Genomic DNA, 14,655 nt, shown 5'->3' with positions numbered 1-14,655 from the left:
ACAGGACGATTGATCCGTGTTAAGGAAAGAATGAATTGGGCCATGTATGGTGAGATTTTGAGCCAAAACCTCCTTCCATCAGTGAGAGCTTTGAATGGTTGACCAAATACTTATTTTCCACCATAATTTACAAATAAATTCTTTAAAATTCCTACAATGTGAATTCCTGGATTTTTTTTTCACGTTCCGTCTCTCACAGTGGAAGTGTACCTATGATGAAAATTACAGACCTCTGTCATCATTTTAAGTGGGAGAACTTGCACAATCGGTGGCTGGCTAAATACTTTTTTGCCCCGCTGTATATTTATATATATATTTTTTTAATTTATTATTTTTATTTATTTTTATTTTTATTTTTTGTTTTGTTTTTTTACCTCTGGTAACTAGAGAAAACATATTTTGCTCACATTAGCCACTTCCATCATGTGTTTAGCCACAGGAGCTGACTGATATTTTGGAGATCAGCAACATGGTGTTCACCAGCCTCTTCAGCCTGGAGATGCTCCTTAAAGTCCTCGCTTTGGGGCTCTTTGGGTACATCAAGAACCCTTACAACGGCTTCGACAGCATCATCGTCATCATCAGGTATGGGGCTCGATAACCTGAAAGGCGTAATGATGACTTTGTTCAGTGTTGGTTTGAAAAACATGGTGTCGCAGTGTGTGGGAGATTGTGGGCGAGGCAGAGGGCGGCCTGTCCGTGCTGCGGACCTTCCGGTTGCTGAGGGTTTTGAAGCTGGTCCGCTTCCTGCCGGCCCTGAGGAGACAGCTGGTGGTGCTGATGAAGACCATGGACAACGTGGCCACCTTCAGCATGCTGCTCATGCTCTTCATTTTCATTTTCAGGTACCAACATTGCATAAAATTACCCAAATAATATATACTTCTACAGTGATACCTCAGTTTTCATATAATACGATTTTTTTTTGCCTAACATAATATTGCTGCGGTTTCGGTTATCGCATGGCTAAATATGGCAAAAAAACAAACTAGTCTGTTTGCCCACATATCATTTTGGCGAATCCACAGCTCGTTAACAAAGAATCCTGTGCGTTTGCATACTTTTTTTTAAATTGAAAATTCACCATTTGTAGAAATTGAATTGAGGATTTCATCTTGAGCCCCCCCCCCAAACCCTATTTTCAAAAATGTTTTCACATTTTTTTTTTTTTATGTGAAAAATGTTTATGGTTTATTTTTGTTTTGTATTGACACAAATTTGTGCGAAATAAATAGTTTTTAGTGGAAACAAATAAAAATACATTTAACATAATTAAAAGTGGCTTCACGGTGGGAGAGGGGTTAGTGCGTCTGCCTCACAATACGAAGGTCCTGAGTAGTCCTGGGTTCAATCCCGGGCTCGGGATCTTTCTGTGTGGAGTTTGCATGTTCTCCCCGTGACTGCGTGGGTTCCCTCCGGGTACTCCGGCTTCCTCCCACCTCCAAAGACATGCACCTGGGGATAGGTTGATTAGCAACACTAAATGGTCCCTAGTGTGTGAATGTGAGTGTGAATGTTGTCTGTCTATCTGTGTTGGCCCTGTGATAAGGTGGCGACTTGTCCAGGGTGTACCCCACCTTCCGCCCGATTGTAGCTGAGATAGGCACCAGCGCCCCCCGCGACCCCAAAGGGATGGATAATTAAAAGTTTAATTAATTTACATTTAACATGCGCTTGCATGGCAGCTCCCTCCATCAGTGTGTGAATGTGTGTGTGAATGGGTAAATGTGGAAGTAATGTCAAAGCGCTTTGAGTACCTTGAAGGTAGAAAAGCGCTATACAAGTACAACCCATTTATCATTTATCATTTATTAACACAAAGAGTATAGGAAGGGCTGCAATTGCCATTAAATGATAAATGGGTTATACTTGTATAGCGCTTTTCTACCTTCAAGGTACTCAAAGCGCTTTGACACTACTTCCACATTTACCCATTCACACACTGATGGAGGGAGCTGCCATGTAAGGCAGCTCACCAGCACCCATCAGGAGCAAGGGTGAAGTGTTTTGCTCAGGACACAACGGACGTGACGAGGTTGGTAGTAGGTGGGGATTGAACCAGGGACCCTCGGGTTACGCACGGCCACTTTTCCACTGCGCCACGCCGTCCATTTGGCCAAAGAAAGGTGTGAGTGCCAGCACTTTGATAAAGATTTTGAGAAATATTTTAGAATTTTTATTTGTGGGTGTATGGAACAGATTCACAGGAGTAATGTTTTTTATTTTCGTAAAAATTGCTCTTGTTTTTGTACAATTCAGTTCTCGTTAAATCTTTTGGAACATTTTACTAATAAAAGCAGGGGTACTACTTGGTACTTTTATGGGCACCGACAAAATTCTGTCTGGGTATGGATTATTGTAAAATAGAGCGGTGCCATATTTTGATAGCTTTGTTGCACGTGACGTTATGTCACGTGCTCACGTAAAAAATCACTCAAGCAGCACTCAGGGAGGACTCATCCAAACTCTCTCTCGTAAATTTTCAACACCACCAAAGCAAGTATGATAGGAAAAAAACGCTACTACAGACTGTAAAGTAAAGCAACCCTCTTCCAAAAAGCGCTACCTTAATGCTAATTTACGTTAGATTTGCCATAGACGGGCTACTATTAGCATTAGCGATTTCCCATGGCAATTTTAACACTACTAATGGATTAATGAAAACTACAACTAAGGTGGATGTTGCAATCAAACAGCTGGTGTGTAATAAATACAATACTTACAGTATATGCACTTTGTAGGGCGCAACATAACACATGTAAGTCAATGGAAAAAGCTACTTTCTCGTTAGACAGCCTACTATAGATAGCCTATACAGTACTGCTATCTAATGTCTTTGAAGTGCAACTTCATTGCAAAAAAAAATTCAAACGTAATAAGAAAGCAAGCTATAACAGCAGGACATCGCAGGAAATATAATCAGCTCATTTATAAATGTCGCATTAAAAATAAAATATTTATTAACAAATACAATAGTACCTAAAATTGGTATTTTCGAGTACCGGTATCGATTCCCAGGCACCAGGAATTGGTACCGCATTGGTTCCAATGTGAGGGACACATTCCTAATTGCACTGTAAATGCTATGAATACTATTCTTAGTTAAATAACTGTATAATTTTCTAAAGGTCCTTAAAAGCAAATACTGGAAAAAGGGAAAAAAAGATAAATCAGAGCTGTGGCTGTAGGCAACCTCCTGTTAGAGTTTTTTTTTTTACATTCATCCATTTTCTACCGCTTATTCCCTTTGGGGTCGCAAGGTGCGCTGGTGCCTATCTCAGCTACAATTGGACGGAAGGCGGGGTACACCCTAGACAAGTCGCCACCTCATTGCACCGTAAAAATGCCTTTGAAGTAGAGATTTCCGATAATGGCTCTTTTGCTGATATCCTATATTTCGATATTGTCCAACTCTTAATTACCGATTCTGATATCAGATGATACCGATGTATACAGTCGTGGAAGTAACACATTATTATGCCTAATTTTGTTGTGATGCCCCGCTGGATGCATTAAACAATGTAACAAGGTTTTCCAAAATAAATCAACTCATGTTAAGGAAAAAAATGCCAACATGGCACTGCCATATTTATTATTGAAGTCACAAAGTGCATTGTTTTTTTTAACATGCCTCAAAACAGCAGCTTGGAATTTGGGACATGCTCTCCCTGAGATAATTCTGATAGCCACTACAACTATGGGAAATACTATACTTTGACTTTCACAGTCTAAGTCTAAGAAAGTGCGGGGTTGGGGCGGGGGGGTTGAGGTTGAAGGGGGCCGGGGGTGTATATTGTAGCGTCCCGGAAGAGTTAGTGCTGCAAGGGTTTCTGGGTTTTTGTTCTGTTGTGTTTATGTTGTGCTACGGTGCGGATGTTCTCCCGAAATGTGTTCGTCATTCTTGTTTGGTGTGGGTTCACATTGTGGCGCATATTTGTAACAGTGTTAAAGTTGTTTATACAGCCACCCTCAGTGTGACCTGTATGGCTGTTGACCAAGTATGCCTTGCATTCTCTTGTGTGTGTGAAAAGCCATGGATATTATACGACTGGACCGACACGCAAAGGAAGTGCCTTTAAGGCTGATTGGCCCTCTGTACTTCTCCCTACGTCCGTGTACACAGCGGCGTTTTAAAAAGTAAAAAATGTTACTTTTTAAAACCGATACCATTCATTTTGAATCCGATACCGATAATTTCCAATATCACATTTTAAAGCATTTATCTGCCGATAATATCGGACTGCCGATATTATCAGACATCCCTACTTTGAAGTATAATTGGTGGTTAGAATCCAGCAGCTTTATCTAGCTCTGCATGTGCTTTAAAATGGTGTTAAGGCTACCAAGTAGTTGTACTGTCGTCTACAATAAACTCATAAGCACTATTAATGCTGACTGAGCAGTTTGATTCTTACCGCTATTATAACATTGGTCCTGTTGTCGCCGTGTTGTGCAATAGTGTGACCTATCTCTTGTAATCAATCACCTGCTTCCAATGTCCTCTTTTTGCTCCAGCAAAATAAAAAACCTTATACAAAATTGCCACCTGATGAAAACTAATCCATCTTCTCTTTTGTGCAGTATCTTGGGGATGCATCTGTTTGGATGTAAATTTGGTCTGAGACAAGACAGCGGAGACACGATACCAGACAGAAAAAACTTTGACTCACTGCTTTGGGCTACAGTCACTGTCTTCCAGGTTACACACACACACACACACACACACACACACACACACACACACACACACACACACACACACACACACACTCATTATTGTATTTCTTACTTTCTTCAAACCTCCGAATAATGCCTACCTCCTTAGGACCACCATTCCTAGATCAAAAAAGATTTGTATTTACAACATTAATAACATATACATACTATGCCAATATAAAAAAGCTTGTGTCAAAAATAAGTTCAAAATTCACAAGTAAAAGGTCACAATTTCACAAGAAAAACTAAAAATTTTGGCAGTATTATAATAAAAGTCGTAATTTTACTCAACGCAAGTCAAAATTTTCCAAGAAAAACGGAATATTGTTCAATGTCATGAGGAAAGTTGGAATTTTACTCAATAACCAGTCGCAATTTTACAAGAAAAGCTTACAATTTTGGCGATTTTTTGAAAAGAGTCGTAGTTTGACTCGACAGAAGTCACAATTGTATAAGAAAACTTAAAAATGTTGGCAACATTATAATAATAATCGGAATTTTACTTCGCAATATTATGACAAAGGTCACAATTTTACATCAAAAATGTCACTATTTTACAAGAACAACAAAAAAATTGGAAATATTGTAAAAAAAAAAAAAGGTCAGAATTTTATATGACAGATGTCACCATTTTGCATTAAAAAGTGATAATTTTTACATAAAATAGTTATAATTTTACGAGAAAATATTGCAATATTACAGAAACAGAAAGAATATGAGAAACTGTTCCCAATTTTATAAGAAAAAAGTCGACACATTGTGAGAAAAACACTGCTTTTAGTTCATTTATTTATTTGTTGCATTTTTTGTTTTTTTTCTTTAATTCAAGTTATTTACAGTATGTCTCTATATACCGTATTTTTCGGAGTACAAGTCGCTCCGGGGTATAAGTCGCACCTGCCGAAAATGAATAATAAAGAGGGGAAAAAAACATATATAAGTTGCACTTTTTGGGGAAATTTATTTGATAAAATCCAACACCAAGAATAGACATTTGAAAGGCAATTTAAAAATAAATAAAGAATAGTGAACAACAGGCTGAATACGTGTACGTTATGTGATGCATAAATAACCAACTGAGAAGGTGCCTGGTATGTTAACGTAACATATTATGGTACAGGAATCTGGAACCTTTTTGGCTGAGAGAGCCAAGAATCAAATATTTTAAAATGTATTTCCGTAAGAGCCATATAAAAAAAATTTCAACACTGAACAACTAAATGTGTGCATTTTTAAGTAAGACCAACATTTCTAGAGTATAATACGTCTCTTATTCTTTGTAATAACATTCTTATTCTGAAGCTAACTGTGGAGGGGCGTGGCCTGCGGGCCTGCAGCAAAGCGGGGTGTTGCCGGGATCGGCCTCGAAATCAGCGACAGATGCGTAGATGGCCCACCTTTGCCTTGTTATCTAATCACCTGTCGCTCTGTTATAAGCAGCAGCCAGGAGGAGAGACGGGGTTGGGGCTGGGGCTGGAGCCAGAGCGCGAGCGAGAACGAAAGAGGAAAAGACAATTGCTAGGAAGCAACTGAGAGACTTATTGAAAAATAAAACAATATTGTAACCCTGAAACAGGCTCTCATGTCGGTGCTTGGTGGTCTGAAGAACCTCCAGGAGGGCAAGTCCCACACTAACCAATATTAAATACATAACTTCTTACCATTAACGCAACTTCTTGAACAGCTGCGGTAGAAAATGGATGGATGGATTCAAAATGCATGGGAATTTTTTATATTTTGAGCATTATTTTTAACACTGTGATTACAAGTGGAATTATTCATTACTTATCGTGTTACGCAATGTCAGCTCAGATTTATCGGAGAGCCAGATGCAGTCATCAAAGGAGCCACATCTGGCTCTAGAGCCATAGGTTCCCTACCCCTGTTATGGTAAGAGTCATTCAAATAACTATAACATATAGAACATGCTATACGTTTACCAAACAATCTGTCACTCCTAATCGATAAATCCCATGAAATCTTATACGTCTAGACTCTTACGTGAATGAGCTAAATAATATTATTTGATATTTTTCGGTAATGTGTTAATAATTTCACACATAAGTTGCTCCTGAGTAGAAGTCACACACCCGGCCAAACTATGAAAAAAAACTGCGACTTATAGTCTGAAAAATACGGTATATATTTTTTGGGACGGTGTGGCGCAGTGGAATAGTGGCCGTGCGCAACCCGAGGGTCCCTGGTTCAATTCCCACCTAGTACCAACTTCGTCACGTTCGTTGTGTCCTGAGCAAGACACTTCACCCTTGCTCCTGATGGGTGCTGGTTAGTGCCTTGCATGGCAGCTCCCTCCATCAGTGTGTGAATGTGTGTGTGAATGGGTAAATGTGGAAGTAGTGTCAAAGCGCTTTGAGTACCTTGAAGGTAGAAAGGCGCTATACAAGTACAACCCATTTATCATTAGGGACGGCGTGGCGCAGTGAAAGAGTGGCCGTGCGCAACCCGAGGGGCCGTGGTTCAAATCCCACCTAGTACCAACCTCGTCACATCCGTTGTGTCCTGAGCAAGACACTTCACCCTTGCTCCTGATGGGTGCTGGTTGGCGCCTTGCATGGCAGCTCCCTCAATCAGTGTGTGAATGTGTGTGTGAATGGGTAAATGTGGAAGTGGTGTCAAAGCGCTTTGAGTACCTTGAAGGTAGAAAAGCGCTATACAAGTACAACCCATTTATCATTTAAATGTTTTAATTAATTTTGGCCAAAGGGGGCGCATTTCAGTTTCTTACACACACACACTTGTTATTACATATGTTGGCCACAGGGGGAGCACTACAAATTTTTACACACACTTGTTATTTCATGTTGACCAGACACACAGTCAATTAGAAAAAATCCTCCATTTTGTGGCAACCCTAATTTTGATAGAATTTGCTCGTGGCGGCCCACATTTTACTTGTATCAGTCCAAATTTTAATAGTGGCGTCCCAAATTATACTTTTATCGGGCCAAATTTTACTTGTATCAGTCCAAATTTTAATAGTGGCGTCCCAAATTATACTTTTATCGGGCCAAATTTTACTTGTCGCGGCCAATATTTGACTAGTTCCCGTCCAAATTTTACAAGTGGCATGCCAAATTTTACTTGTTGCGATCCAAATTTTGATAGATTTCACCACCAGGGGTGCAAATGGGATTTCCATAATGGGACCATGATTTATGTCCTTCTGATTTCAAAAGCAAGTTATCCATCAAATTGTAAACATGACAATATATATATTTTTTAAAACAGCTCGGTCTTCAGAGTCTCACTATAAGAAAAAAACTGTGGTACCATTTTTTACATTTATAGTAATACACTGTGAAAACAGCAACAATATTTTTAATGCAAAAAAAGAAACAAAAACGGTCAGCTCAATCACCAGAATTTTACAGCAAAATTGACTGTGACCATTTTACTACGGGTTTTATGGTGAAATATTGCCATTTTTTTGACCGCAAAATCCACAGATTTTACTTATCTGCCCAAATTCTGCTAGTGGCGGCCCACATTTTACTTGTATCAGTCCAAATTTTAATAGTGGCGTCCCAAATTATACTTTTATCGGGCCAAATTTTACTTGTCGCGGCCAATATTTGACTTGTTCCCGTCCAAATTTTACAAGTGGCATGCCAAATTTTACTTGTTGCGATCCAAATTTTGACAGATTTCACCACCAGGGGTGCAAATGGGTTTTCCGTAATGGGACCATGATTTATGTCCTAACTTGTTCACGCCTCCTCAAATGGAAAGTACCTTTCCTTGTTGACGTCTCAAGAAGGGTAGAAATACAAGAACACACACACACTAATACACAAAGTACAGTATTTCATTTGAAACAATACACAGCTTGTATCTTTGGCAGCAGGCCAAACAATCATCTTTATTATTTTTAACACAATCTAGCTCACTCTCGCTATTTGGCCCCCCCTTTCCCCCCCCTGCCACAAATGACAACAAAACCCCTCCCAATGGCTGAGTAATAAAAATGCACTCCGGCAGCAAGAACGAGCAGGCGTGAAAAGAGCGCGATTACTGTTAGACTGGCAAAGAGATATTAAATCCTCTGTTAGTCGTTCTGAATATACTGCATCGAGACGAAGGTGCTCCATTTTTTTTGTTCGCGCTGCGCTTAAGTCATTTTAATTAATTCTCTTCCACGTCCCAGTTTCTATATTAATAAGTCGTTTTCCAAATAATAATGACGAAGCACAAACAGGATTTTAGAACTGTTTCCAAAAACACGCACGTCAAGTTCAGTGTCTTTGACGTTTCAGTAGAAACTCCAAATCATTGGTGTCAAACTCAAGGCCCGGTGGCCAGATCTGGCCCGCCACATCATTTTGAATGGCCCGTGAAAGCTTGGAAATAATATGCATCAATGAAGTACTTTAACCTTTCTTTTTCTATAAAAAAAAAAAGGCATGTTAAACTTAAAGTTGAAGTACCACTGACAGTCACACACACACTCCATGTGGTGAAATGACCCTCTGCATTCGACCCATCCCTTTGTTCCACCCCCTTGGAAGGTGAGGGGAGTAGTGAGCAGCAGCTGTGGCTGCGCTCGGGAATCATTTTGGTTATTTATCCCCCAATTCCAACCCTTGATGCTTGTCCTGCATGCAGTGATATATATTTTCACTTTATCCATCTAATAATGCAACAGATATCATATTATCATACATTCGAAACATTTTTGAAGTAAATACATACATAGCCTTCTGATTTCAAAGCAAGTTATCCATCAAATTGTACGCTGTAAACATGACAATATATATTTTTTTTTAAAGAGCTCGGTCTTCAGAGTCTCACTGTAAGAAAAAAACTGTGGTACCATTTTTTACATTTATAGTAATACACTGTGAAAACAGCAACAATATTTTTAATGCAAAAAAACAAACAAAAACGGTCAGCTCAATCACCAGAATTTTACAGTAAAATAGACTGACCATTTTACTACAGGTTTTATGGTGACATATTGCCATTTTTTTTACCGCAAAATCCACAGATTTTACTTATCTGCCCAAATTCTGCTAGTGGCGGCCCACATTTTACTTGTATCAGTCCAAATTTTAATAGTGGCGTCCCAAATTATACTTTTATCGGGCCCAATTTTACTTGTCGCGGCCAATATTTGACTTGTTCCCATCCAAATTTTACAAGTGGCATGCCAAATTTTACTTGTTGCGATCCAAATTTAACTTTTATCTGCCCAAATTTTATCAATCAATCAATGTTTAGTTATATAGCCCTAAATCACTAGTGTCTCAAAGGGCTGCACAAACCACTACGACATCCTCGGTAGGCCCACATAAGGGCAAGGAAAACTCACACCCAGTGGGACGTCGGTGACAATGATGACTATGAGAACCTTGGAGAGGAGGAAAGCAATGGATGTCGAGCGGGTCTAACATGATACTGTGAAAGTTCAATCCATAATGGATCCAACACAGTCGCAATTTTACTAGTGGCGGCCCAAATTTTACCTGTTGCAGTCCAAATTTTAGTTGTGGCGGCCCAAATTTTGCTAGGGGTTGCCCAAATTCTACTTGTTGCAGCCCAAATTTTACTAGTGCCGGCCTAAATTTTACTTGTCGCGGCCAAATTTGACTTTCATAGGCCCAAATTTTACTAATTAAAAATGTTACTTTTATCGGTTAAAATTTTACTAGTGGCTGAACAAATTTTACTTGTATCGGTCCAAATATTACCAGTGGCGGCCTAAATTTGACTTGTTCCTGTCCAAATTTCACTTTTATCGGGCCCAATTTTACTTGTCGCGACCCAAATTTTACCTGTTTCCGTCCAAATTTTACAAGTGGCGGCCCAAAATTTTTTTTCCGTGATCCAAATTTTACTTTTATCAGCCCAAAGTTTAATAGTGGCGGCCCAAATTTTACTTTTTGCTGCCCAAATTTTACTTTTATCAGCCCAAAGTTTAATAGTGGCGGCCCAAATTTTACTTTTTGCTGCCCAAATTTTACTAGTGGTGGCCCAAATTTTACTTGTTGCAGCCCAAATTTTACTTTTATCAGCCCAAAATTTACCAGTACCGGCCCAAATTTTACTAGTGGCTGAACAAATTTTACTTGTATCGGTCCAAATATTACTAGTGGCGGCCGAAATTTTACTTGTTCCTGTCCAAATTTCACTTTTATCGGGCCAAATTTTACTTGTCGCGACCCAAATTTTACTTGTTTCCGTCCAAATTTTACAAGTGGCGGCCCCCAATTTTTTTTCCGTGATCCAAATTTTACTTTTATCAGCCCAAAGTTTAATAATGGCGTCCCAAATTATACTTTTATCGGGCCAAATTTTACTTGTTGCGGCCAATATTTGACTTGTTCCCATCCAAATTTTACAAGTGGCATGCCAAATTTTACTTGTTGCGATCCAAATTTTACTTTTATCCGCCCAAATTTTATCAATCAATCAATCAATCAATGTTTAGTTGTATAGCCCTAAATCACTAGTGTCTCAAAGGGCTGCACAAACCACTACGACATCCTCGGTAGGCCCACATAAGGGCAAGGAAAACTCACACCCAGTGGGACGTCGGTGACAATGATGACTATGAGAACCTTGGAGAGGAGGAAAGCAATGGATGTCGAGCGGGTCTAACATGATACTGTGAAAGTTCAATCCATAATGGATCCAACACAGTCGCAATTTTACTAGTGGCGGCCCAAATTTTACCTGTTGCAGTCCAAATTTTAGTTGTGGCGGCCCAAATTTTGCTAGGGGTTGCCCAAATTCTACTTGTTGCAGCCCAAATTTCACTAGTGCCGGCCTAAATTTTACTTGTCGCGGCCAAATTTGACTTTCATAGGCCCAAATTTTACAAATCAATCAATCAATCAATGTTTATTTATATAGCCCCAAATCACAAATGTCTCAAAGGACTGCACAAATCATTACGACTACAACATCCTCGGAAGAACCCACTAATTAAAAATGTTACTTTTATCTGTTCAAATTTTACTAGTGGCTGAACAAATTTTACTTGTATCGGTCCAAATATTACTAGTGGCGGCCTAAATTTTACTTGTTCCTGTCCAAATTTCACTTTTATCGGGCCAAATTTTACTTGTCGCGACCCAAATTTTACTTGTTTCCGTCCAAATTTTACAAGTGGCGGCCCCAAATTTTTTTTTCCGTGATCCAAATTTTACTTTTATCAGCCCAAAGTTTAATAGTGGCGTCCCAAATTATACTTTTATCGGGCCAAATTTTACTTGTCGCGGCCAATATTTGACTTGTTCCCGTCCAAATTTTACAAGTGGCATGCCAAATTTTACTTGTTGCGATCCAAATTTTACTTTTATCCGCCCAAATTTTATCAATCAATCAATCAATCAATGTTTAGTTATATAGCCCTAAATCACTAGTGTCTCAAAGGGCTGCACAAACCACTACGACATCCTCGGTAGGCCCACACAAGGGCAAGGAAAACTCACACCCAGTGGGACGTCGGTGACAATGATGACTATGAGAACCTTGGAGAGGAGGAAAGCAATGGATGTCGAGCGGGTCTAACATGATACTGTGAAAGTTCAATCCATAATGGATCCAACACAGTCGCAATTTTACTAGTGGCGGCCCAAATTTTACTTGTTGCAGTCCAAATTTTAGTAGTGGCGGCCCAAATTTTGCAAGTGGTTGCCCAAATTCTACTTGTTGCAGCCCAAATTTTACTAGTGCCGGCCTAAATTTTACTTGTCGCGGCCAAATTTGACTTTCATAGGCCCAAATTTTACTAATTAAAAATGTTACTTTTATCGGTTAAAATTTTACTAGTGGCTGAACAAATTTTACTTGTATCGGTCCAAATATTACTAGTGGCGGCCTAAATTTTACTTGTTCCTGTCCAAATTTTTACTTTTATCGGGCCCAATTTTACTTGTCGCGACCCAAATTTTACCTGTTTCCGTCCAAATTTTACAAGTGGCGGCCCCAAATTTTTTTTCCGTGATCCAAATTTTACTTTTATCAGCCCAAAGTTTAATAGTGGCGGCCCAAATTTTACTTTTTGCTGCCCAAATTTTACTTTTATCAGCCCAAAGTTTAATAGTGGCGGCCCAAATTTTACTTTTTGCTGCCCAAATTTTACTAGTGGTGGCCCAAATTTTACTTGTTGCAGCCCAAATTTTACTTTTATCAGCCCAAAATTTACTAGTACCGGCCCAAATTTTACTAGTGGCTGAACAAATTTTACTTGTATCGGTCCAAATATTACTAGTGGTGGCCCAAATTTTACTTGTTGCAGCCCAAATTTTACTTTTATCAGCCCAAAATTTACTAGTACCGGCCCAAATTTTACTAGTGGCTGAACAAATTTTACTTGTATCGGTCCAAATATTACTAGTGGCGGCCTAAATTTTACTTGTTCCTGTCCAAATTTCACTTTTATCGGGCCAAATTTTACTTGTCGCGACCCAAATTTGACTTGTTTTCGTCCAAATTTTACAAGTGGCGGCCCCAAATTTTTTTTCCGTGATCCAAATTTTACTTTTATCAGCCCAAAGTTTAATAGTGGCGGCCCAAATTTTGCTTTTTGCTGGCCACATTTTATTAGTGGTGGCCCAAATTTTACTTGTTGCTGCCCAAATTTTACTTTTATCAGCCCAAAATTTACTAGTACCGGCCCAAATTTTACTTGTATCTGCCCAAATGTTACTTGCAAACCCTGCCGGCCGAGTCATACCAAAGACTATAAAAATGGGACCCATTACCTCCCTGCTTGGCACTCAACATCAAGGGTTGGAATTGGGGGTTAAATCACCAAAAATGATTCCCCTGCCCACTGCTCCCTTCACCTCCCAGGGGGTGGTCATGGGGATTGGTCGAATGCAGAGGACAAATTTCCCCACACCTAGTGTGTGTGTGAAAATCATTGCTACTTTAACTTTTTTACTTTTTTGTCGCGGCCCACATGTTACTTTTATCGGCCCACATGTTACTTTTATCGGCCCACATGTTACTTTTATCGGCCCAAATGTTACTTTTATCGGCCCAAATTTTATTTGTTTCCATCCAAACTTTACTAGCGCCGGCCCATATTTTACTTTTGCCCGGCCAAATTTTACTAATGGCGGCCCATATTTTACTTGTCGTGGCCCAAATGTTACTTGTCGCGTCCCAAACTTTACTAGTGGTGGCTCAAATTTAATTAATGGCCGCCCAAATTTTAGTTGTGTTAGTCCAAATTTTACTAGTGGCGGCCCAAATTTTACTCGTATCGGTCCAAATTTTACTTGTATCTGCCCAATTTTTGCTTGTTGTGGCCAAAATGTTACTTTCATCGGCCCAATTTTTGCTTGTTGTGGCCAAAATGTTACTTTTATCGGCCCAAATTTTACTAGAGGCGGCCCAAATTGTACTTGGCGTCTCCCAAAATGTACTTGTAAGTACTTGAAGGAGCAGCAGCCGCCACTGTGTTAAGTTGATTAAAAACGAAAAATTGTTGTCAACTAAAAACCACACAGTAAAAATAGATTGTAACAAAAATCATTTATTAAGTTATTTACAGATCCATACTTATATAAATTATATCATAACTATATTCATAGTTCCAAAAACCCACGCGTTAATTTTGATGAAGAGTAATTGTTGTCAGTGTTTACAAAAAACACATTTGTTGCATTCTTTAATTGTTTGTTTATTTATTTAAAGTCACAAGGCACTTTGATGAACACAATAACACATACCGTATTTCCTTGAATTGTTGCATTGCATATAGTATGCGCCTGCCTTGAATTACTGCTGGGTCAAACTCGCTTCCCAAAATAATTAGCGCATGCTTAGTATTACCGCCTGGTCTAACTTGTGACGTCACGAGTGACACTTCCCCTGTCATCATTTTCAAAATGTAGGAGGCTGATTTCAATACCGGTAATTTGAAATCGCATAAAGGGAAGATAATTAAGAGCTATTCAGTAGGAT

General features: G+C 39.2%; 1 protein-coding gene across 1 annotated transcript in view; it reads left to right on the top strand.

Moving 5' to 3' along the window:
* LOC133560660 (voltage-dependent T-type calcium channel subunit alpha-1H-like) overlaps positions 1-14,655 on the top strand; it is a 190,098-nt gene that overhangs the window by 107,599 nt on the left and 67,844 nt on the right. The window contains exons 11-13 of the mRNA XM_061913434.1: positions 434-585; positions 660-845; positions 4,582-4,699. Coding sequence (XP_061769418.1) covers positions 434-585; positions 660-845; positions 4,582-4,699 — 456 coding nt within the window. The remainder of the gene's footprint in view (positions 1-433; positions 586-659; positions 846-4,581; positions 4,700-14,655) is intronic.

The sequence above is a fragment of the Nerophis ophidion genome, linkage group LG01 (genome assembly GCF_033978795.1).
Source record: "Nerophis ophidion isolate RoL-2023_Sa linkage group LG01, RoL_Noph_v1.0, whole genome shotgun sequence".
NCBI classification, from domain to species: domain Eukaryota; kingdom Metazoa; phylum Chordata; class Actinopteri; order Syngnathiformes; family Syngnathidae; genus Nerophis; species Nerophis ophidion.
The sequence above is the reverse complement of the archived record's forward strand: the minus strand, read 5'-3'. Positions and strand labels throughout refer to the sequence as shown.